Source organism: Xenopus tropicalis, chromosome 3 (genome assembly GCF_000004195.4).
Source record: "Xenopus tropicalis strain Nigerian chromosome 3, UCB_Xtro_10.0, whole genome shotgun sequence".
In the NCBI taxonomy this organism is placed as follows: Eukaryota; Metazoa; Chordata; class Amphibia; order Anura; family Pipidae; genus Xenopus; species Xenopus tropicalis.
Window position 1 is genome coordinate 118,998,504 of NC_030679.2, and position 21,057 is coordinate 119,019,560.

The following is a 21,057-nucleotide window of genomic DNA, read 5'->3' on the forward strand; positions in this document are numbered from 1 at the left end:
TAAACTCCTGGTTTGGAGGCAGGTTTGTTTAGATAAAAACCAGATGTACTGCCAAACAGAGCCTCCTGTAGGCTGCCAGTGTGCATGGGGGCTACCAAATAGCCAATTACAGGCCTTATTTGGCACCCCCAAAAAAACTTTTTCATGCTTGTGTTGTTCCCCAATTTTTTTTTTCAACATTTGAATGTGGCTTACAGGTGAAAAAGGTTGGGGACCCTTGCTATGTAACCCAGGAGTTTTTTTAGACAGCAAATATTTTAGTATGAAGGTGCAATCAAACAAAAAAGTCTTTAAGACCCATGAATTATTTGAGCAAATAAAAAAAATTGATAGGTAAAATAAGAAAAAGTGAACAACCAATCTCTGTTGTGCCCATTCCCCCAAACTGGGGCTTCTCTTCACTTCTGTATGTATGTATAACCTTATTTAAAAAGGGCCACAAGGATATGTACAAAGGTACACACAGGGAGGGCAAGCACTTTAGTGCAATAAATAAGTACAAATCCACAGAGATGAGGTGCCATGTGGTAAGAGACTCAGTAGGAAGAGGTCGCTGTCCCATAGAGCTTACAGTCTAAGTAGGTGGATGACATACATACACAAATTGGAGGGCAAAAGTGCACAAGGTTTAGGCATTGGCCATTAAGTGCCAGACCTACACTAAATAATGTTCTATTGCTCCAAAATGTAAAATCGGAGTTTTTTTTCTTGGAGATTGAACAAGTGTTTCTTATGGGGAGATGCAGGGATAGAATGGCAAGGTAAGGAGCTGTAAGGTAGAAAGGTTTAAGGTGAGAGATGGCAGTGGGGGTGGATGGTGTATAAAGTGGGAGGCTCTGAGAACTGTATGGGGAGACAAGTGACAAAATGTAGTGAGGAGTGAAGGCTTAGAATGTTAGCAGAAGTGCTATCCTATGCTTCACAGGCAGCCATGGTAGGGATTGTAGGGGTGGATGAAAAGCTTCCCTCTTGTGCAGGTGGATTCTAGCAACAGAGTTTAATATTGATTATTTATCTAAATGGGCAATAATTTGGCGCCTGTTGTGTTGATATAGCAGTAGATGGGTGCATATGTTCAACATACAGCTACTGACTAATACACGAGTTCAAAGCCCTGCCCAATAGAGCTAGCCTAAATGTCTGCCCAGGTGCCCTTGAAAATATGGAAATCTTCCATCCTTTATGGTGTCCTGCAATATGCAGCCTTTGCTTTCCCATCCATTGCTGAAAGTGGCCCTAATACACATACACAAACTGTGGTAAGTTATTTGGCACTGAAGCCTTGGTAAGTACTCTATACAGTCCTGCGCTCAATCTTCTGTTCATGCAGACTTCCCAAAAAGCTTTTGTAGCCAACACCTAGGGCACTGCCCAACCTCCTCCTTCCCCTCCTTTGTAATAAACAAGTAATAAGTAAATGAGACTCTGCAAGCTGTCACGTTTATAAAGCACTCCATGTATTTATGTGATTATGGGTGTTATACATGCAGCTCTATACATATGTGAGGTTCAGAGCTTCCCTACACAAGGAGTCATCAGTTACCTACATAATTGTTCTCACATGTACAGCCTAAAGGTATTTATTGTCAGGAAAAGGGCATTTAAATGTATAAATAAATAGCTGTGTACAGCAATCCACAGAGCTCCTTAAGAGATAATAACAGGGGGTTCTCTTATGTAGTCATTATTATTAATGCACTGAAGCCTGGTGTCCTTAGATTCCTCTAATATGGACTCACTGGAATACTTCCATGTAAGCAGCAAATTGGCTTCATTTGAAAGTTGCAATGAGCTTCACTTGTTCATACTGTGAATAAGGTGTAACAATAACAGCAGTGGGACGGCCTATCTGTATGTGAAACAGAGATAAAACTGCAGCTGCTGCCAGATTGGTTTATAGCCCATAATGTAAACCCTTGCCATGAAAACATCACATGAATACAATAAGGACCTTCATGTGTCCTCACTAGAGTGTGTTTGGAGCAGATATGGAGTTCTGCCATGCTGGGTGCACACTGAGCAACTGATTTACATGGCTATCAATTCTACCCACACCTTGCTATGGGTCGCTCTCTAGCTTTATGGGCTGCCCATTGTGCCAGGCCTGCAGAAGATTCCAAAACAATCTCAGTTAACCAATAAAAGGTATCCCTTATTCTGCACTTACTTTGCTCAATGGACAATGCTCGACCACTCTGAGGCTTCTGCCAACTGGATATGAAAGGACAAGCTGGCGTTTGGAACTCAAGATTATCAGTATTATGTAAACTGTACCAAAATAGTTTCATGGTTACTTGCAGCAGAGTCTTGCTATTGCTACATAGTGTATGGCACGTAACTGGGGCAGTTTTTGTTTTGTGGGTGGGTCAGAGCAGTTGTGATTTGAATGAGAGACTGAAATATTAATGGGGGAGGGTAAGTAATAAATATTAACAACAACAAAATTGTAGCCTCGCAGCAATAGTTTTTTGGCTTCTGGGATCAGTGACCCCCATTTGAAAGCTGGAAAGAGGCAAATAAATAAAAAAAAACTATAAAAAAAGGAAAACCAATTGAAAAGTTGCTTAGAATTAGACAAAAAACATACTAAAAGTTAGCTTAAAAGTAAACAACCCCTTTAAGTTAACTTATGTTATAGAATGGCCAATTCAAAGCAACTTTTCCATTTTTTTTATATATGATAATAGAAAATGAAGACCATTTGAAAATTGTCTCAGAATAGTGCTCTCTACGTCATACTAAAAGTTAACTCAAAGTTGAACAACCTCTTTAAGTTAGTGATAGAAGGGAATCCTTGTAATGATACTTTGCTTAGAGCTGAACAGAGAAACCTTAGATGACGACTCACTAATTAACTTGCCAAAGCAACATCACAAGACTTAAAAAATATATAAATTGGAAAAGTGCTCAAAAGAGCAGTTGCTGCAATTGGACATGAATTTGTTTGGGGGGTTTATATTTCCTTTGAATACAGTTCATGGGGTATTGGGGTGCTGTCTGGGAAGTGCTTGGAAATGTTTGCTATGCCGAATGTTTGCCAGAACTTTCCCAAAAGAATGAAATAGGGACATAATAGAGCAAAGCACCACTTTGCCTTCTCCCTCCAGCTGAAGTGCTGAACCGTACAGAGAATCCACACTGTGCCATACGCCAGGCAGCCCAGCCTATACAGACCGTTACTATTTGTGCCAATTCATGCAGTAAGTGATATCTGTTGGGTCACATTTACATTCACTGGAGATATCTCTAATAATCCCCTAACTGGTGAGTCAGTGCTGCTGTAAACTGAGCTGCTTCCTTATTCCACATCACATGCACCAGTTCCCCATTCCCCTTCCCTATGCCCCTTCCCTATGCACACAGTGCAGCAATAACACAAATGTACTTATACCTGCACCTCTGTACGGCACTTTCTCCATTATAATCAGCTTGCTGCCTATTGTACGGACCAGATGTACAGTATTTGTTTTTTTCATTCTGTGTGGTGAATTATAAACCCTCCAAACACTTTTGCAACTTACATTATTAATGTTTTTTTCTAGTTTTTAAGATATTAGGTTTTTAAACTGGGACTTGGCCAACTCTACTTTGCAAATGCGAAAGCCCTAGCCTTTGTAACTAGCAGCCCCTAGATCTAAGGTACCCACCCATTTAGATATAATTTGTATTTTAATGTGATTAATTTTATATTTTATCTATCTGTATTTGTGAATTTACTCTGTCCCCTGCTACTCCCAGCTAAGGCCAGGTTACCCACCACTCGCTCTTTCAGATGGGCCCTCCCTTGTGGTATGAAGGCATTTCTTTATATAACTAACACATCTGTAATAACCTAGGTGCCAGTGATTCTTAAAACAAGGGTCAATTGTTTATTGCTGTAACCTGGAGGGACAAGTGCTATTTAACAGGCATTTAGTTCCAGTGTGGGCTAGTACTTACCCAGGAATCCCCCACACAAACTGTTCTACTAAAAAATCATATTCTCTTAAAGCACAATAAAAGGGGCTTTGGCAAAAAAATCTGCGAAGGCGCTGACAGCAACCCCTATGCGCCCCCCTTGCTAGGGAGGAGAGTGGTTGGGGAGGGGGGATATCAAAGAACTATAGAGGAAGCAAACACCATGATTCAGGCCCCCCTGTCCCACCCCCACGACTGCAAGGTCTGTTTCTTTTATAGTTACACCCATGGAAAAGAAGTGCTACCTAGTGTAGGGAAGTGTTTAGGTCCGGGGCCACCCTACGAGACGGCAGAAAAGACATCACGCATGAGTGCACCTGAGGATTTTTACTTTTTCAATTTTTAATATTTATTGATTATATAGGCACCTGAGAGTGGTCCCCACGGCTGCCCCCCTAGTCACAGGCCCTTGGGTGCCTATATATAGATATGACTGTGTCTAGAAATCTTCCATACCTAGCACAGCACCACCATCTTTCTAAACTATATATTCCAGGGCTCCTGGGGAGCCTTGCAGTACTGGGGTCCTGAGTTTGATTCCTGACTGTAAGCAGTGTGTATGTTCTCCCTGTGCCTGTGTGGTTTTCCTCCAAAAACATACAGGTAGTTATTTTTAAATTCCTTGGGTGCAAGTTTTGGCTGAATAAAAACAAGATTTACTACCAAATAAAGCCCCCTGTAAGCTGATAGTGTGCATAGAGGCTGCCTAATAGCCAATCTTAGCCCTTATTTGGCTCCTCCATGAACTTTTATGGTGCTTGTGTTGCTCTCCAAGTCTTTTTACATTTGACTGTGGCTCAAGAGTAAGAAAGGTTGGGGATCCCTGATATAAGTAAGTCTAAATTTCCCAATGACACAAGTGTACACCCCGTAGTGCTCATCTAACAACCACTTGTGCCCCAGGGAAAGCTGCACTCTGCTCCCTGTGCCAGATTATATGAGGAGCAAAGTGCAGCGTCAGGGGTAATAATGAGCAAACCTGTCCCATTTTGCAAAAGATTTGTAAAAATTTGCAGAACGCATTGAAGTCAATCAGCATTCTTCTTACCAAGCAACATTTTTGCAGCCATTATAATCTATGGAAAAATTTTTGCTCATCACTAGTAAGGAGGCATAGTTGGCCTACTCCTCCCTATGTTGAATGTCGAGTTAGGGAATGGGCAGGGGGAGCGCAGACTGCGGTCTTTTCTTTTTTTTTTTCCCGCACTTTGCACTCTACGTTCTGCAAAGTGTATGACCCTCTATAAACGCTAGGTTAATGTTTTGGCGCTACACAAACAACAGATGTACAAAAAAATAGTTATAGCATCAGCGCCCCCCAGTGTTGGCACAGTGTGTTTACATTTTTAGCATCTGTCTGTGTTTAATCTACACGCTCAGTCTGACAGATTGTGACACAAATTAATCTCCAGTGATATTACTCAGCTCTAATGTAGAATAAATAGGCGCAGTCAGGCACAGTCTCAGTCTCTTCCGATTTTATTTTAATTAATTACTAGAAAAAGGACGATAACAATACTAATATCACCTTACTTCCGGTTCAGCCAAGTCTTATCCCGCCTCTTCCCCGACATGGGAAGTGATGTCATAGAATGTGAAACCGCTCTATCAGCTAATAGGGAGGTAGGAAGAAAAGCGGGGCGTACCTATAGTGACAGAAGTCTTATGGTTCCGCGCTTGTTTGGATGCACAGTTAGCGAAAATGTCGGGCGCGAAGCAATGTCCTGATTGCGGCTCCTCAGATATAGTGGAGGATGCGCACTATTCCCAGGATCAGGTGGTGTGTGCCGACTGCGGCTGTATTCTGAGTGAAGGCCTAATCACCACCACCGCTGCGGAGGAGAGTCACTTGCAAGGTGTGTGGCTCAGCGTGAGTCTCAGCTGTGTGCATGGCTTCCGGTGCTGCTGCTCTTGCCGTGCATTCTGGGAGTTGTGTGCCACAAGCAGAACTTTGCTACCACTTTCCAGTTGTTCATGAGAGAGAGATTATGTGCCATATACACACTGTAAAAAAAAGACATTGTAAGAAGGAAGACCCTGCTGCATAAAGCTTACAATCTAAGTGTGGGGAGAAATTGCACAGCTGGGGTACCTCTGCATTCAGCCCTCTTTCCATATATAGGCCTTGTTTTGCCCAGCTAGGCATTCTGTGCCTTAGTTCTTTCTGCCTGGCCTTTCTACTAAAAACATCTCTATGAGGCTTTAAAATTTGTAGAATGGTGTCACTGAGGGTGGATTTAGTCTTAGGGTGAAGACACAGAGCAACTAGTAGCAGCTACTAAATGCCAGAAAATCCCCTGCCATAGACAATGCTGAGAATTGCCTCTGATAAAACACGTAGAGACAGTTATCAGTAAATGATCAGCATTGTCTATTTTAGTAGCCACGACAAGTAGCTGCTACTAGTAGCTCCGTGTGTCTTCACCCTTAGAGTAATACTTGCCTTCATGTTTTGTGGGTTTCAGGAACTGGCCTGCTAGTTCCCACCAGTGGCATTTTTGCAATAAAGCCATGCAAGGCCCTTTCCTCAGGTGGTACTGTACCAGGGACTGCAAAAAAAACTTATAATCAGAGTCTATTAACCTGCCTAAATGTTTTTTGCATGTGGGAGGAAACCAAAGGAAACCCACACAAATATAAGGCAAACATAGAAACTCCTTGCAGATAGTTCCCTGGCTACATTCAAGCACAGAATGGCAGTAATGCTAGCCTGGGCACCCACCCTTGCCTAAATCATTTGTTATTGCAGATCATATGTTTATTTGCCTAATGGGCATTTGCCCGAAAATTGGCCAGATGTCTATCAAGTAGATCAGAAAAACCATCAGATGAGGATGAAATTGTGTAGAAACGAGTTCACTAACTGATACAAGGGGGTTGATTCACTAAAGTGCGATAAATCTTATCGCGCACTTTTTTGAGTTAAATTAGACGCAATAATTAGCGCGCAATTCACCATACTACTATCGCGTGCGTTAAGTCGCCATATAGCATGCGCTAGTCTTAACACATGCGTTAATTTCCGCGCTGAAAAGAATGCGATCGCATGATTCACAATCACTTAGGCGCGCTAAATATCGCATTAGGCTATGCGAAAATTAACACCTACTACAGGTTTCTACAATTATAGAAAAGTACAGTAAATGAGTTTTTGGCAATAAAATATGGACTTAGCAGTGTTATTTATTCAAGTATGTGTCTTTTTACTCAATTTTACTAAAGTCTTGGCATGTATGGAATTTTGCTACTAATATACAGTACTATAGCGGTAAATATTTAGTCGCCAAAATATACAGTACTGTAGCGGTAAATATTTAGTCGCCAAAATATACAGTACTGTAGCGGTAAATATTTAGTTGCCAAAATATACAGTACTATAGCGGTAAATATTTAGTCGCACAAAATACATTACTAGGTATAATAATTATAGAAAAGTACAGTAAATGAGTTTTTGGCAATAAAATATGGACTTTGCAGTGTTATTTATTCAAGTACTGTATATACTCGAGTATAAGCCTAGTTTTTCAGCACCCAAAATGTGCTGAAAAAAGTCACCCTCGGCTTATACTCGAGCCAGGTGCCATGGGTCCCTCTAGACTAGCACCCTCTCTCCTTTGTGTGCAAATTAGGCCACCCGCAACCAGACCCTCCAGTGCCCTGGCCTAGGCTCCCACTAGCAATACTTATTTCCCCTTACATCTCCTCCGGGACCGGGTCTGCTGCCAGTTTGCCAATGTGCAATGAGTGTGGGGTAGTACTCATATTGTTTTTGTTGACCCTCTTCTCCGCTTACAGAGCTAGTTTACTGTTTTTCTTTGAAATAAATATTGAAAAACATATACCCCACTGATGCCTCAATTAATGTAATTTTATGGGTATTTATTTTGATTGTTAAAACTTAGCAGTAGCTGCTGCATTTGCCACCCTAGGCTTATACTCGAGTCAATAAGTTTTTCCAGTTTTCTTAGGTAAAATTAGGTACCTCGGCTTATATTCGGATCGGCTTATACTCGAGTATATACGGTATGTGTTTCCCCTAGAGTGACGCAGCCGCCAGTTTGCAGGGAAATGGTCATTTTTAATACAGTAATTTTCCGCAAGTATTGGCGTGTATGGCTAACATGGCGTGCGTTCAGTTGCACGACTATTTATATGCGGCTACAAGTGATTAAATGTTTCGCCAGGCATGGATTCGCAGCGAATTTTTGGACGTGCAGCGAATTTTTCTGCGGCAAATTTTTTCATGCGTTTCGCAAAACAATCTGCCAATGGCAAAACGCATAAAAAAATTCGCCACGCAAAAATTCACCGCACGTCCAAAAATTTACAAAAGCGTCAAAAAATATAATAGTCGCGGGCAACAATTTTTTTGCCCGCACAACATTTTTGCCGTTTCGTGGATCTTTCGAAAGATTTGCTAATTTTTCACCAAAGATAACCAGAACACATTTGCTCATCACTAGTGGCTACTATTTATAAGCATCTACTATTTATATGCGGCGACAGTTTATATACTATTTCTAAGCTACTATTTATATCTGGCGACTAAATGCGAGCGTTATTTAGCGCATGTACCGGCAAATACCGCATTGAAATAGTCTTCGCGAGTTAAATAACGCATGCAATATCGCGCGTAAAATAGCGCAAGTATGCTTATAGTGAATCGTGCGAAAATTAAGACGCGATAAAATTTTTACCGCACGCTATAAATAGCGCACGTTATTTCGCACTTTAGTGAATCGGCCCCAAGGTTCTTTAACCTGATCCTGGCAAATACTTTTGCTCTACCATAAGCAGACTGAGATAAGCTTCTGATTCAGTCACTCCAGACCCAGGTTGGCAGCTTACTGGCATGTGTATGGGGTCCTCCCAATATCCCACCCAACCAATATGTATATGAAAATGGGCTAAATATCAATTGGGCAGGTTATAAAATCAAATTGAGCAAATTGATGTAATCCTTTCCTAATGCATCACCTTAGTGATCATTGGTACAACAGCCAAATGATCAGATCATGCTGATTCGTTCCTGTGTGTTATTGACCAAATAAGTTTGTGTTAACTTGGCTGCCTGTTCTTACTATAAATGTCAGCCCGCATTCTGGTTTTTGTTCTTACTTTCTGTGCCTGTAGTTCTGAATGCCCTTGGATCCATAACCCTTTCTTGTTTTTGTTTACAGCTGTGAGATTTGCCGACAGCACCGGAGAGAATGACTCGATGACCGTTAGTAAGCTCCGGGGTAAGTGTTTGCTGGAGATGTACAGGCAATATTCTGCATGAGGCACTTCTGGGCATGAAGGCCTCTGTCTGTAGGAAGCACCTTTGTTGTAGAGCCAACACATACTTCTTGTGTAAAAAGTGGAGTGAAGCATTACCGGTGATGTTGCCCAAGGCAACCAATCAGCAATTAGATTTCAACAGTTAGCAAAGCAAAGCATCTGATTGGCTGCTATGAGCAACATCACCGATAATGTTTTATTCCACTTTTTACACAGCATGGGTGTGCATTCATGTCAGAAACCACAGTACATTACATTCTCATGCAAGGACAGCAAGTTATTCCATAAGGACAGAGCTAAGCATCTCATTGATTTAAAACATTCAGGAGCACTTTGCCCATTTATCATACCTGCTGCCTCTGCATAATGCATTATTGGGGGTATCATTTTGTTTATCTGTGTGCTTTCACAACCTAACATTCTGGTTCTGTAGCAGAAGTGTCCAGTCAAAATGTTCTGCATGTTTGAAATGTGCAGGAACTGGTTTGTTATACACTAATTGATACAAATTTCCTTAGCATGATTGGTTATGCATGAGCTGATAAAACCTTATGACAGTTGGCAGCTTACTGGCCTGTGTATGGGGCCCTCCAGGCGGCATGCCCAACCAATATCTGCCCAGTTTTTAGCCAGATATCTATTGGGCGAGTGAAAATCCCATACAAACACGTTGATGCCGTGATCTCATGATGATGATTTATGATCTAATGCAGTGCTGTCCAACTGGCATGCGGCCCGCGACCCCCCTCTGTGTGGCCCCCCACCTGTCTGGCTGCTTTGATGTCTTACCTTAGTGTAAACTTTAAATGGTATCAGTACTGTGATTAACTGGCCCCCTGCGTCGTTCACACCTCAAATTCACGCTGTAATTTCCCTGTATTGTTTAATAATGTAATCCCCTGTGTTGTTCACACCTTTTAATCCCTGCATTGTTCACACCTCAGGCTCAGACTGTAATCACCCACATTGTTCACACCTCAGGAGGAGCAGTAGAAACCCACAAATAAACCCTGCACACTATAAAAAGAACATATACTGAGGTGGTACTACACACAGGCACCATAGGGCAGTCAAGAGTATGGCACACATAGGCAGAGTATGGCACACACAGGTAGGGTAGGGCACACACAGGCAGGGTAGGGCACACACAGGCAGGGTAGGGCACACACAGGCAGGGTAGGGCACACACAGGCAGGGTAGGGCACACACAGGCAGGGTAGGGCACACACAGGCAGGGTAGGGCACACACAGGCAGGGCAGGGCACACACAGGCAGGGCAGGGCACACACAGGTAGGGCAGGCAGAGTATGGCACACACAGGCAGGGTAGGGAAGGCAGAGTATGGCAGGTTTTTTGGGTATGATCATGTGATAACATGGGTATGGTTTCAAGTGGGTGTGGTTTAAAAAGGGGAGTGGTCAAAATTGGTTTCCATTATCGGCCCTCCTCCATGTAGGCCGGAAAAATTCCGGCCCTCAGTACCACAGAAGTTGGACAGCACTGATCTAATATGATATGGATTGTTCTGATTTGGCTCAGCATGTTAGTCGCCACATTAGGTAAAGGTCCTCTCATTTGGCAGATAAACTGTTCTATACTATAATTTATAACTTGTTAATCATCTAAAGAGCAGCAAGTGGTCATAGAGAAGCTGGGATATATTATGAGTTAATTCATATGTACCTTGATGCTATTTTGAACAGTAGATACAGAACTGTATGTGATCCAATATTGTACTTCTTGGGAGCTACTCTTGTCTTTTGTCCCACAGGAATTGTACGTGTGCGGAATATCTGCAGAGTCCTAAGACTACCTGACGGCTTTTCAGATACAGCAGTATCCTACTATGAACAAGCTTATAAGCATCCCCTGTACCACTCTGTCTCCATTGAGAAGAAGGAGATAATTGTGGGCTGCTGTGTGTACATCACTTGCAGGCAGCACCAATGGCCTATCACTATGGCTACTATTTGCTCTTTGGTTTATGCCAAGAAAGAACTGTTTGCGAGCATTTTCCTGAGCATAGTGCAAGTACTGAAACTGGATGTCCCATCTGTTAGCCTCCAGAACCTTGTGATGAGTCACTGCAGAAGGTGAGAAATGCAAGCTTTCATGTGCCCATGGTACCTATGAATAACTTATTTACAAACCTTTTTGGCACCCTGGGTCTAGTTCTAGTCTTGTTAAAATGATGCCGGCAGGGATATTTTGAGACGATTTGCAATTGGCCTTCATTTTTTTTTTTTTGTGGTTTTTCAGTTTCAATTTAGCTTTTTGTTTGGCAGCTCTCCACTTTGACATTTTAGCAGCTACCTGGTTGCTAATGTTTTATTCTAGCAACCAGACAGTAATTTAAATGAGAGACTGGAATATGAAAAGGTGAAGGACTGAATAGAAAGATAAGTAATAAAAAGCAACAATAACACTTTAGCCTCAGGGAGCAATAGATTTTTGTGTGCCAGGGTCAGTGACCCCCATCTTAAACCTAGAAAAAGGCAGTAAAGGAAAGCAAATAATTAAAAAAACAAAACAAAAAAAAAAACAACAAATAAATAAAGCCAATTGCAAAGTTTTGAGGAATAGGATATTCTATAACGTACTAAAAGGTGAACCACCCATTTAATGCTTTGTGGTAGGCTTATGTGGAACCACTGGTTTAGTAATCCCATGTATATATCATACATTCCCTGCAGAATCACCCTCCCCAAAAACAGCCCAATTGCCCGTACCTATTAATAAAGTATAGTGGAGCAGCATGGCTGTTGGCCACCATGTCTGGCTGCTTGACATCATTTAAACAGTTGAAGTCAGGTACATTCTCCTGGCTGCCAGCTAGTTTAGAAAAAGAATGCCATGGGCCAGACACGGCAGCCAACAAACCCCTACAAATGTTGGTAGATGGGGTATAATTAGGATAATAATGATCTGCAGGGAATGTATGGTAGATACATTACAGGACATGGAAACCTGTGCAACTTGAAGTGGTGTTTATGCTTTGCAGTCACAGCCGCAGTGCCCTCAGCGCTACAACATATTTGTAATCCAGGGGTCCCCAATCTTTTTTTTTTACCCATGTACCACATTCAGATGTAAAAAATGTTTGGAAGAAACGCAAGAATGAAAAATGTACCTGGGGTGCCAAATAAGAACTGATGTGTAACCCCTATGTGGACTGGCAACCTACAGGAGGCTCTGTTTGGTAGAACACATGGTTTTTATGCAACCAAAACTTGCCTTCAAGTTGGGGAGCAACATGTAGCTTTTGTCACTGGTTGGGGACCACTGGTCTAATATGTAGGCAAAATGACTATACAAAGCTGAGGATTTTTTGCAATTGGAAGTCTAGTGATACTTTATTTTAGCTCAGAATAAAATTGAAATAATGATTTATCGTCAAACACATTTTATGCAGATTTGTTTAAAGGAACAGTAACACCAAAAAATGAAAGTGTATAAAAATAATTAATATATTATATACTATTGCTCTGCACTGGTAAAAGTTGTGTGCTTTCTTCATAAACACTACTACAGTTTATATAAATACCCTGCTGTGTAGTCATGGGGGCATCCATTTAAATTGAAAAAAGGAGAAAAGGCACAGGTTACTAAGCAGATAACAGATAAGTAGCAGATTCCCATTGTATTCTACACAGTTTATCTGGTATCTTCTTATGTAACCTGTGCCTTTTCTCCTTTTTTCAATTTAAATGGCTGCCCCCATGGCTACACAGCAGCTATTTCTATTAACTATAGTAGTCTTTCTGAAGCAAACACGCAACTTTTACCAGTGCAGGGCAACAGTACATTATATTTTAATTATTTTAAAACATTTTTATTTTTTAGTGTTACTGTTCCTTTAAGGCAGAAAGCACAATGGAAACAAGGTTACACTTCCCATTTTGCTATGTTTTCTTTATGGTCTTGTCTCCTAAAGTACCTGACTATCTCTAATACCATCTCTGAGACACAATCATATATATCTGATTGAGGTTAATAGGAGACCTTCATGTGATTGCAGCTTCAAGCTTTTTAAGGACTCGTGCGAGGTTCCTTCACATTATGCAGAGAAATTGGACACAGTGTCAGAGAGGACTGTGCAGACTGTGGAACTGGCATATGAAACATGGCTGGTGACTGGCCGGCACCCTATTCCCATAATCACGGCAGCGGCCTACATTTCCTGGCAGTCCTTGCTACCAGCTCGCCGATTATCATGTTCTTTATCACGATTCTGCAAGTTGTCTGATGTCGACCTGCCGCCACCTTCAGCAATTCGGTTAAGGGAGCTGCAGGGTACCCTTATTAAGTTGTCTGTTTATCTCCCCTGGCTAAAGGTATTATCATTAAATAAAAAGACTGTAGTGCAGCACTTGGGCGACTTGCTAAGGCATCGAGTGTTTCTTCTCAGGAAAGCACTGGCAGTCACTGAAGCAGAATTATCCAGAGGGACACTGGCAGACACTGAGGCACAATTATCCAGAGGGACACTGGCAGACACTGAGGCACAATTATCCAGAGGGACACTGGCAGACACTGAGGCACAATTATCCAGAGGGACACTGGCAGACACTGAGGCACAATTATCCAGAGGGACACTGGCAGACACTGAGGCACAATTATCCAGAGGGACACTGGCAGACACTGAGGCACAATTATCCAGAGGGACACTGGCAGACACTGAGGCACAATTATCCAGAGGGACACTGGCAGACACTGAGGCACAATTATCCAGAGGGACACTGGCAGACACTGAGGCACAATTATCCAGAGGGACACTGGCAGACACTGAGGCACAATTATCCAGAGGGACACTGGCAGACACTGAGGCACAATTATCCAGAGGGACAAAAGCTCTTTCCTCTAATGATCAGCGAAATTCCACCTTTGTTTTTCTTCCCCCGTGTGTGAGCAACCCAAGAAAAAGAAGTCGCTCCATTCCATTTCCTCGTGGTCATCTGGACATAACAGGGGACGAGGACATCTCGGATAGTGAAATTGAGCAGTACTTACGGACACCTGCTGAAATGAAAGAATTTGAGCAGGCCCTGAACAGAGATGATGAGTTACCAAATGCCTAATGTTGGATATAAATATCTGCTAATCATATAACTAGAGAGAGCTGGGATAATAATGTCATATTTGGATGATAATTGTGCCCTTTAACCTCTTGAGCTAGTCCTTCTGGTACGAATTCAGGTTTCCCAGAGTAAAAGCACTATCCCTGCATGACTGCTAATAATCTTCTCATGTCTTAGTCTTTTCACTTCATTGCTTTCCATGAGATCGGCCGTGCATAAGCGTAGTACTGCCACATCCTTCAACGGTTTAAAGGAGAACTATCGATTTATGGTGTGCTTTTAACCCTATCAGCAGTTTCCCTTGGGTTCTGCCTAACACCCAGGGCAATACCAAATACAGACTAATAATTGCACAATTATACTTGGCAATTGTCATTTCTCATAGATATCAGTTTTTTTTTTATAATAATACATTATCCATCTCTTGATTTAAAGCATCACTTTAATGAATTATGTCCATGAAGTAAAATGATAACTCTAACCTTCAATCTTGAGCATAAGGGGAATGACAGTTTTGTACTTTGCCTTTTTTTTTTTTTTTAACTTTTTTTTGCTGTATGCACTAATGTAAGCACTGCCCCCTGCCTGCTGCAGCCTGTATGTGTAGGCAGTGGTTAGAAGAGTCCCTGTAAGACAAATGATAAATGCACTACCTCATTGTGCCTTTTGGAAGTCTGTTCATTATTTTTTTTCTGTTTTTTTGTATGTTATTTCATGATTTATGCAAAACACATCCAGGTTTTAATACAAATGATGAATTCAATTATACTGCTTATACTGTTATCTGTGTGTTGCCGAATGTGCAGAGTTGAGTTCTGGGGACTGGAGGGGAAGCCACGTGTTCAGTTGCCCACGCTCTTCCTTGAACTTCAGGTAGGCCTGACACAAATCCTTTTCCACACAGCTTGAAGCCACCCAACTGCATAATGGAGGATTGCTTCTCTTGGTCAGGATGTAGTTAATAGTTTGCAAGGACAGGTGCAACACCCTCAAATATCGTTTTCTACCACCGTTTTTGACTAAAGGTTTTATTCACTGCAGGTTACATTTCATGTTTCATGTGAGCTCACTGATTACAGGAGATGTAAAGTCCCAAAAATGATTTTCAGGTTCCCAGAGCTATATTCAATATACTTCCATGTAATAATCCGTTCCATTTTCATGAAAACCGTAATCCTTTTGTGGCCACCCACTGTCTGCTTCCCATTAAGGACTTGGAGCAGCGGTGATCCTAAAACAGCCATTGGCCAGCTAAGGATTTCTATGCACAGTAATTGGAGGGAGAGTAGAGAAGGGAAAATTTCATTGCAGAGGATCAATTATCATGTAAATTGTACAATTCTTTAAAAAAAAAAAAAAATTATATAAAAGATAAGCTCGGGTTTTGAGGTGGCATCTGAAAATCATTTATTGTTCTTTGACTTTACTTACCCTTTAAAGGAACAGTAACATCAAAAAATTAAAGTGTTTTAAAGTAATTAAAATATAATGTGCTGTTACCCTGCAAAAAACTGTTGTTTTTGCTACAGAAAAGCTACTATATAAATAAGCTGCTGTGTAGCCACAGGGGCAGCCATTCAAGCTGGAAAAAAGGAGAAAAGGCACAGGTTACATAGCAGATAACTAGTAGATAAGCCCCATATAATGAGGGTTTATCGGTTATCTGCTAAGTAACCTGTGCCTTTTCTCCTTTAAATGGCTGCCCCCATGGCTACACAGCAGCTTATTTATATAAACTATTGTAGTCTTTCTGAGACAAACACACCAGTTGTACCAGTGCAGGGCAACAGTACATTATATTGTTATTACTTTTATACACTTTCATTTTTTGGTGTTACTGTTCCTTTAAGATTTGTAAGTAAACCAAGACTGTCTTTCAGTCTTAAATTGTGAAATTTTGGTAATATTTGACATAAAGGGCTAGCCTGCTACTTTCCCTTGAATGCCGCAATCTGAAAGATGTTTATTGACTTTTTACTTTTACTAACTGGCATATGATATTCTTTTTTTAGCTGGCTTTGAATAAAGTTACCTTGATGTAGTGGTTTACAAATGCTTGGTCACTTTAGTTCTGCCCAGATTTGCTTTGGATGAAAATGTCTGTAAAAAAAATCTTTGCTTGGGTTGTACTGCTGCTTTAGAAACTTTCCATTCTTCTACAGCACATTTCCTTACATAGGCACTAAAATGCACAAGGGTAGCTGCCAGTACAACCAACAAGCAATTTACTTTTGAACACTATAGTAAAGTTAGAAAATATAGAAGAATCTGGTTGTTATGGGTCACTTCAATGGTACAATTTAGCACCCATATTGATAAATCAAACCGCCCTGAGTGAGGTTTATGCATCACAAAGACCTTTAATACTAAGGTAGCCCCAAAATGTTCTGTTTATTTGGAACATAGCGATTCTGAATAATGTAAACCGGGTATACGTGCTTTTGTCGGCAAACCTACTGAAGAGGAGATGATTGAAAACCGGATTCCCCCCTGGAGTTTACAGCTGGTGGCCCATGGACTGAAGTAGCTCTACAAGAGATTAAGGCCCCAGCATGCCTAGGATTTCCATTGACCTCTTTGTATGTCATTGCTTTATAACAGCCTGGGATCCATATGGGTGAAGCCCACATTCTAGAGACCCAGAAAATATAAATTGGAGATTTGGGTTTTCATTTCAGCCCTTGCCGCACACACTATCCCTCATATTCAAACTCCAAAGGGGGTGTAAACCAAAAAGGACACCTAAAACTTGCTCTGTAGAAAGTGTCCTTTCTCCCTGATTTCAGCTCATATGGAGGTGCATGACAACTAGTAGAATTCCAAACCACAGACAGAAGACACTGACACCCAATGTTTCTTGGTACAGTATTTAATATATATTTAGTTTTAAACATGTCTTCTGGTGCATTCAAACGATTACACAATTTGCTTTGGACATCATCTCTTTGGTACACGGTATTTGGTTTTGGTGAAGCCTTATAGGTGGCAAACTCTTCATTTTTGCCTGTGATCTGACATATTTGATAAACTAGCATCCTCACTAGTCTGAAAAGCATTAACCTAAGTACTTTCATCACTTTTAAGGATCATTGTATGGATGTGTAACTGTTAACACAAAGTTTGTAAAGGCAGCAAACATAATGCAGAAGGAACATTCCGCCAACCTCTAGGTGCTGCCAACACTTGGCTGTAACATCACTATTTGCAAATGCTTATTTACATGATAAAAATGTACACTTTGCCCTTAAAGATAAGCTTTGTTTAATTGCACCTAGTACAGGGAATTCCATAAACTATGCTCTGTCTATGAGCAGACTGGGGGTGGGGTCTATTTTATATACTTGTTCTCCACGTTTATGATGTATGCGCCGATCCTAAAGATGTAAACTCAGTATGTAGCATTGTAAGATTATCCAACATTACCAACACATGGAGAGGGCACTGGGAAGGAATATGACTTAGAGTAAAGGACAACTTTAATAGGAAAGCCTTGAAACACATATAAAAAGAGATAATCACTTCAGAAAGCATTATTCCCAATTAGATGAAAGGAAATGTTGATTTATACAAACAGGGCCTTAAGCCCAATAGCAAAACATTTTTTTTCTGGATCTCTGGCTATAGCAATCCTAATGCATATGGCACTTATGGGCTTATTTATCAGTTTTCAAGTTTGTGAATTTCAGAGTTTTTTCTACTTTGAATAAACATTCACATTTTAAAAAAAAAAGTTGAATGTTTGCTTATTTATTAAGAAAACTGAATATGAAAAACTCAAATTTGTGAGTTCGCAAACTAGAAAAACTTCAATGGAAAAAAATGGTTTGATTTTGCCTAGGACAACTCCCATTGACTTCTATCTAAACTCGCAAGCTTTTAGATGTTTAAGTTTTTACAAATTCTAGGATTTTTTGCACTTTATAAATATTGAACATTCAAGTTTTTGACCGTTATTTGAATATTTTTTAGTGCAAAAAAAATGGATTCAAATGTTGATAAATCACACCCTTAGAGCAGTGACACATGGAAAGAGAAGTCGCCCGCAATAAATCTTCACTATTGCAGGTAACTAATCTCCCAGACATGCAATCCCACCGGCAAGAATGTAAATCGCCGGTGGGATGGCATTCGCGTAGCTTTGGTTTCCCGAATGAGTGTTGTTAATTCATTTTTAGGCAGTCACTTCCATAACTGAGGTTCTTTGGGTTATCATAGATTTTTGAAGGCACTTTGTCTGTACGCCATAGCATACTATTGCTTATAGTAGCACTTCTAGTAATTACTGTTAATCACACTTCATTATAGACTGGAATTACAGTAAGTGAGCATATCCTGACATTACGTTTACAATTTGCTTTTCCCTTGGCACTTCTGCAGGTACCAGAATATTGCATACAGTTCTTATATATATAACCTTACAGCTTTTTTGGGGGGGAAAAAGGCAACACATTTCATACGGATATAGAAATATACAGTTCTGAAAAATTGGATCCTGTTCTATCTATATATACAATAAAATTCTATATTTGAAAAATAAACATTTTCCTCTTTTAATAACAATAAACATACCATGCAAAAATGATTTACAAATATTTGAATATCTAAATTGATTGTCCGTCTTTGTTTTACTTGCCCTTTGTTTTAGAAACAGGATTATCTGAGGGCAAACAGGTCTGCTTTTAACAGTCCTATGTGTACGATTGTTATTGAACGACTCATTGCAATAAAACCAAGGCAGTCCATCCTCTGAAGGCTCCAATTGGCAAGTTGTTGAATTTTGAAATTAGATTTCAGAAATTGTATAAAAGTTTGCAGGAAGGTGCAAAAGATTAAAATCAGACATGGTTATTCAGATCATCCCACAATTCCACTAGATGCCAGTACTTTGAAAGTGCACGGTAGGAATAGAAAACAGAAATGTTTCTAATAAGGCACATTTGATATCTGCTTGAGAAAATAATCCACTATTCGCCCATTGGTTTAGGGTAAAACAAATGTATTCCATATAAATGGAGTTTCATACATTATACCCAAAGCATTAACCGTACAAGATCTTGGAATCAATATAGGACTGAGTGCAAGTGCAAGACACAGGATAAGTGCATTATGGTGCCTGATTGGGATGAGGTATCGTTGTGGTTGTGATCATTATATACCAGAGATGTAAAGGATACATCTTGAGGATTTGAATGAAATTCCTCTATAAACTGGATTCCTATAGGGGGCAGTTCTCCCAAGCATGTATGTATACTTTTACATATGCCATTGTTGTGCATGCCTTTATCCAAACATGGACATCTGGGTACGGCTTCTGTTTCCCTTAGAAGTCCTGCTATCTCCACCGAGCAATCTGCAATCAGCTGAGCCTGGGGAGAGCCCAGTTCCTAGTATGCATTAGTGTGGAGTCAAGACACTTCTTCATATCATGGCGCAATCCCTGCACTTAAGGCTACACGGTGGTTTCACTCTTCCAAAGCCCAGTTTTCATGACTGTGGTGTTTTCAGGAGGTGCAAAATTAATGTCATATTTGCTACCCTTTAGAACACCGTTCTGGTTAGCAGTGTTGAGTGGGTAGGATCGCCGTTTGGACTCCCTTTCCATGCTGTTTGCTTGTTTTAGGTTATCCCGACTTGCACTTTTCCTTTGTGCCTTGGCAAAGTTCTGTGCATGATGCCCACTGCTGTCACTCCCTTCAGAGTGAGTTATTGCCCCCTCTGGTTCCCGAGCTTCCCCCCCAGTTCTGCCATTATTTAATGGACTGTTTCTGCTATGGTAGCTCTCAGAGTGACTGTTGTGGATACTTCCACTCTCACTGGAATGTTGATCGGAAGAGGGTCCTCGAAGCACCTTTAACCTGTGGTGTTTCCCATCACGATACTGCTTACTTCTACTTTTATGGTTCCGGCGAGTATGAAGGTTGTTCATGTACCTACTGGGAACTGGCACGTTTTTGTTGTTGGCAGGTTCACTCTCTTCACAGCTGGCTTGTTTTGGTGGGCAGCTCTCAGCTTGGTTTTGGGCCACCTGCAAGTTTGTGATCTTGCAGGGCCCAGTATTAGAGTTACTGCTGTTGCTTGGCGAGGATGAAGCTTTGATTGAATTTGCCATCTCTGGGTTACATCCATTGTACACGGGAGGTGGGTCATCCACAGGGGATCCAGTTTTTACATATGCTTCAACAGGCAAAGCTTCCGTGTACGATGGGCAGCAGGCAAACCAAGATCGCTGAACGTCCTGCCGTCGCACACAGTGATGAATAAAGATGAAAAGTCCAAGAGCCACAGCTGTCAACCCATAAAGGCAACTGAAAATTATATTGAGATACCAGCCCTGTGACACAGCAAAAGCTCCAAACACCCAGAGTGCGATGTAGAGAATATGGACAATCAACAGGGCCCAGAACTGTACCTCCAAAGAATATACATTGTCAACCTCTGCCACAGGAGCTGCTGAATTAATATTCAATGATATTGAGCTTGAATCACTTAGTAGATGGCTTATGCCCCCACTTTGCTGCTGAGGGTCATTTGTCTCTGGCACATCTTTTTGTTCAGCTGGCTGACGTCTTAGGTTTATTCCAGCGCACAACAGGTAAATCCAGGTGACAAGAAGAATTAATCCTGCTGGGACATAAAATGCTCCAAGGCTTGGCCTCCAGACTAAACAGCAACTACAAAAAGAAACACCCATTAACGAACATTCATTAATCAAGAAAAACATATTGAAAGATGTAGGTGTTGG

General features: G+C 41.0%; 2 protein-coding genes across 3 annotated transcripts in view; one reads left to right on the forward strand and one right to left on the reverse strand.

Annotated features, from left to right (window-relative positions):
• Positions 1–5,559: 5,559 nt before the first annotated feature.
• brf2 (BRF2, RNA polymerase III transcription initiation factor 50 kDa subunit) lies at positions 5,560–16,356 on the forward strand. Of its 2 annotated transcripts, none has more exons than XM_031897566.1 (5): positions 5,560–5,813; positions 9,138–9,197; positions 11,009–11,330; positions 13,256–15,746; positions 16,158–16,356. In XM_031897566.1, the coding sequence occupies exons 1-4, from the start codon at positions 5,660–5,662 to the stop codon at positions 14,313–14,315; spliced, it is 1,596 nt and encodes a 531-aa protein (XP_031753426.1). In that variant the 5' UTR covers positions 5,560–5,659; the 3' UTR covers positions 14,316–15,746; positions 16,158–16,356.
• Positions 16,357–17,168: 812 nt separating this feature from the next.
• Positions 17,169–21,057, reverse strand: part of adgra2 (adhesion G protein-coupled receptor A2) — a 91,186-nt gene continuing 87,297 nt past the window's right edge. The window contains exon 19 of the mRNA XM_002932954.4: positions 17,169–20,986. Within this exon, the coding sequence (XP_002933000.2) occupies positions 19,765–20,986 (1,222 nt within the window). The 3' untranslated portion in view covers positions 17,169–19,764. The remainder of the gene's footprint in view (positions 20,987–21,057) is intronic.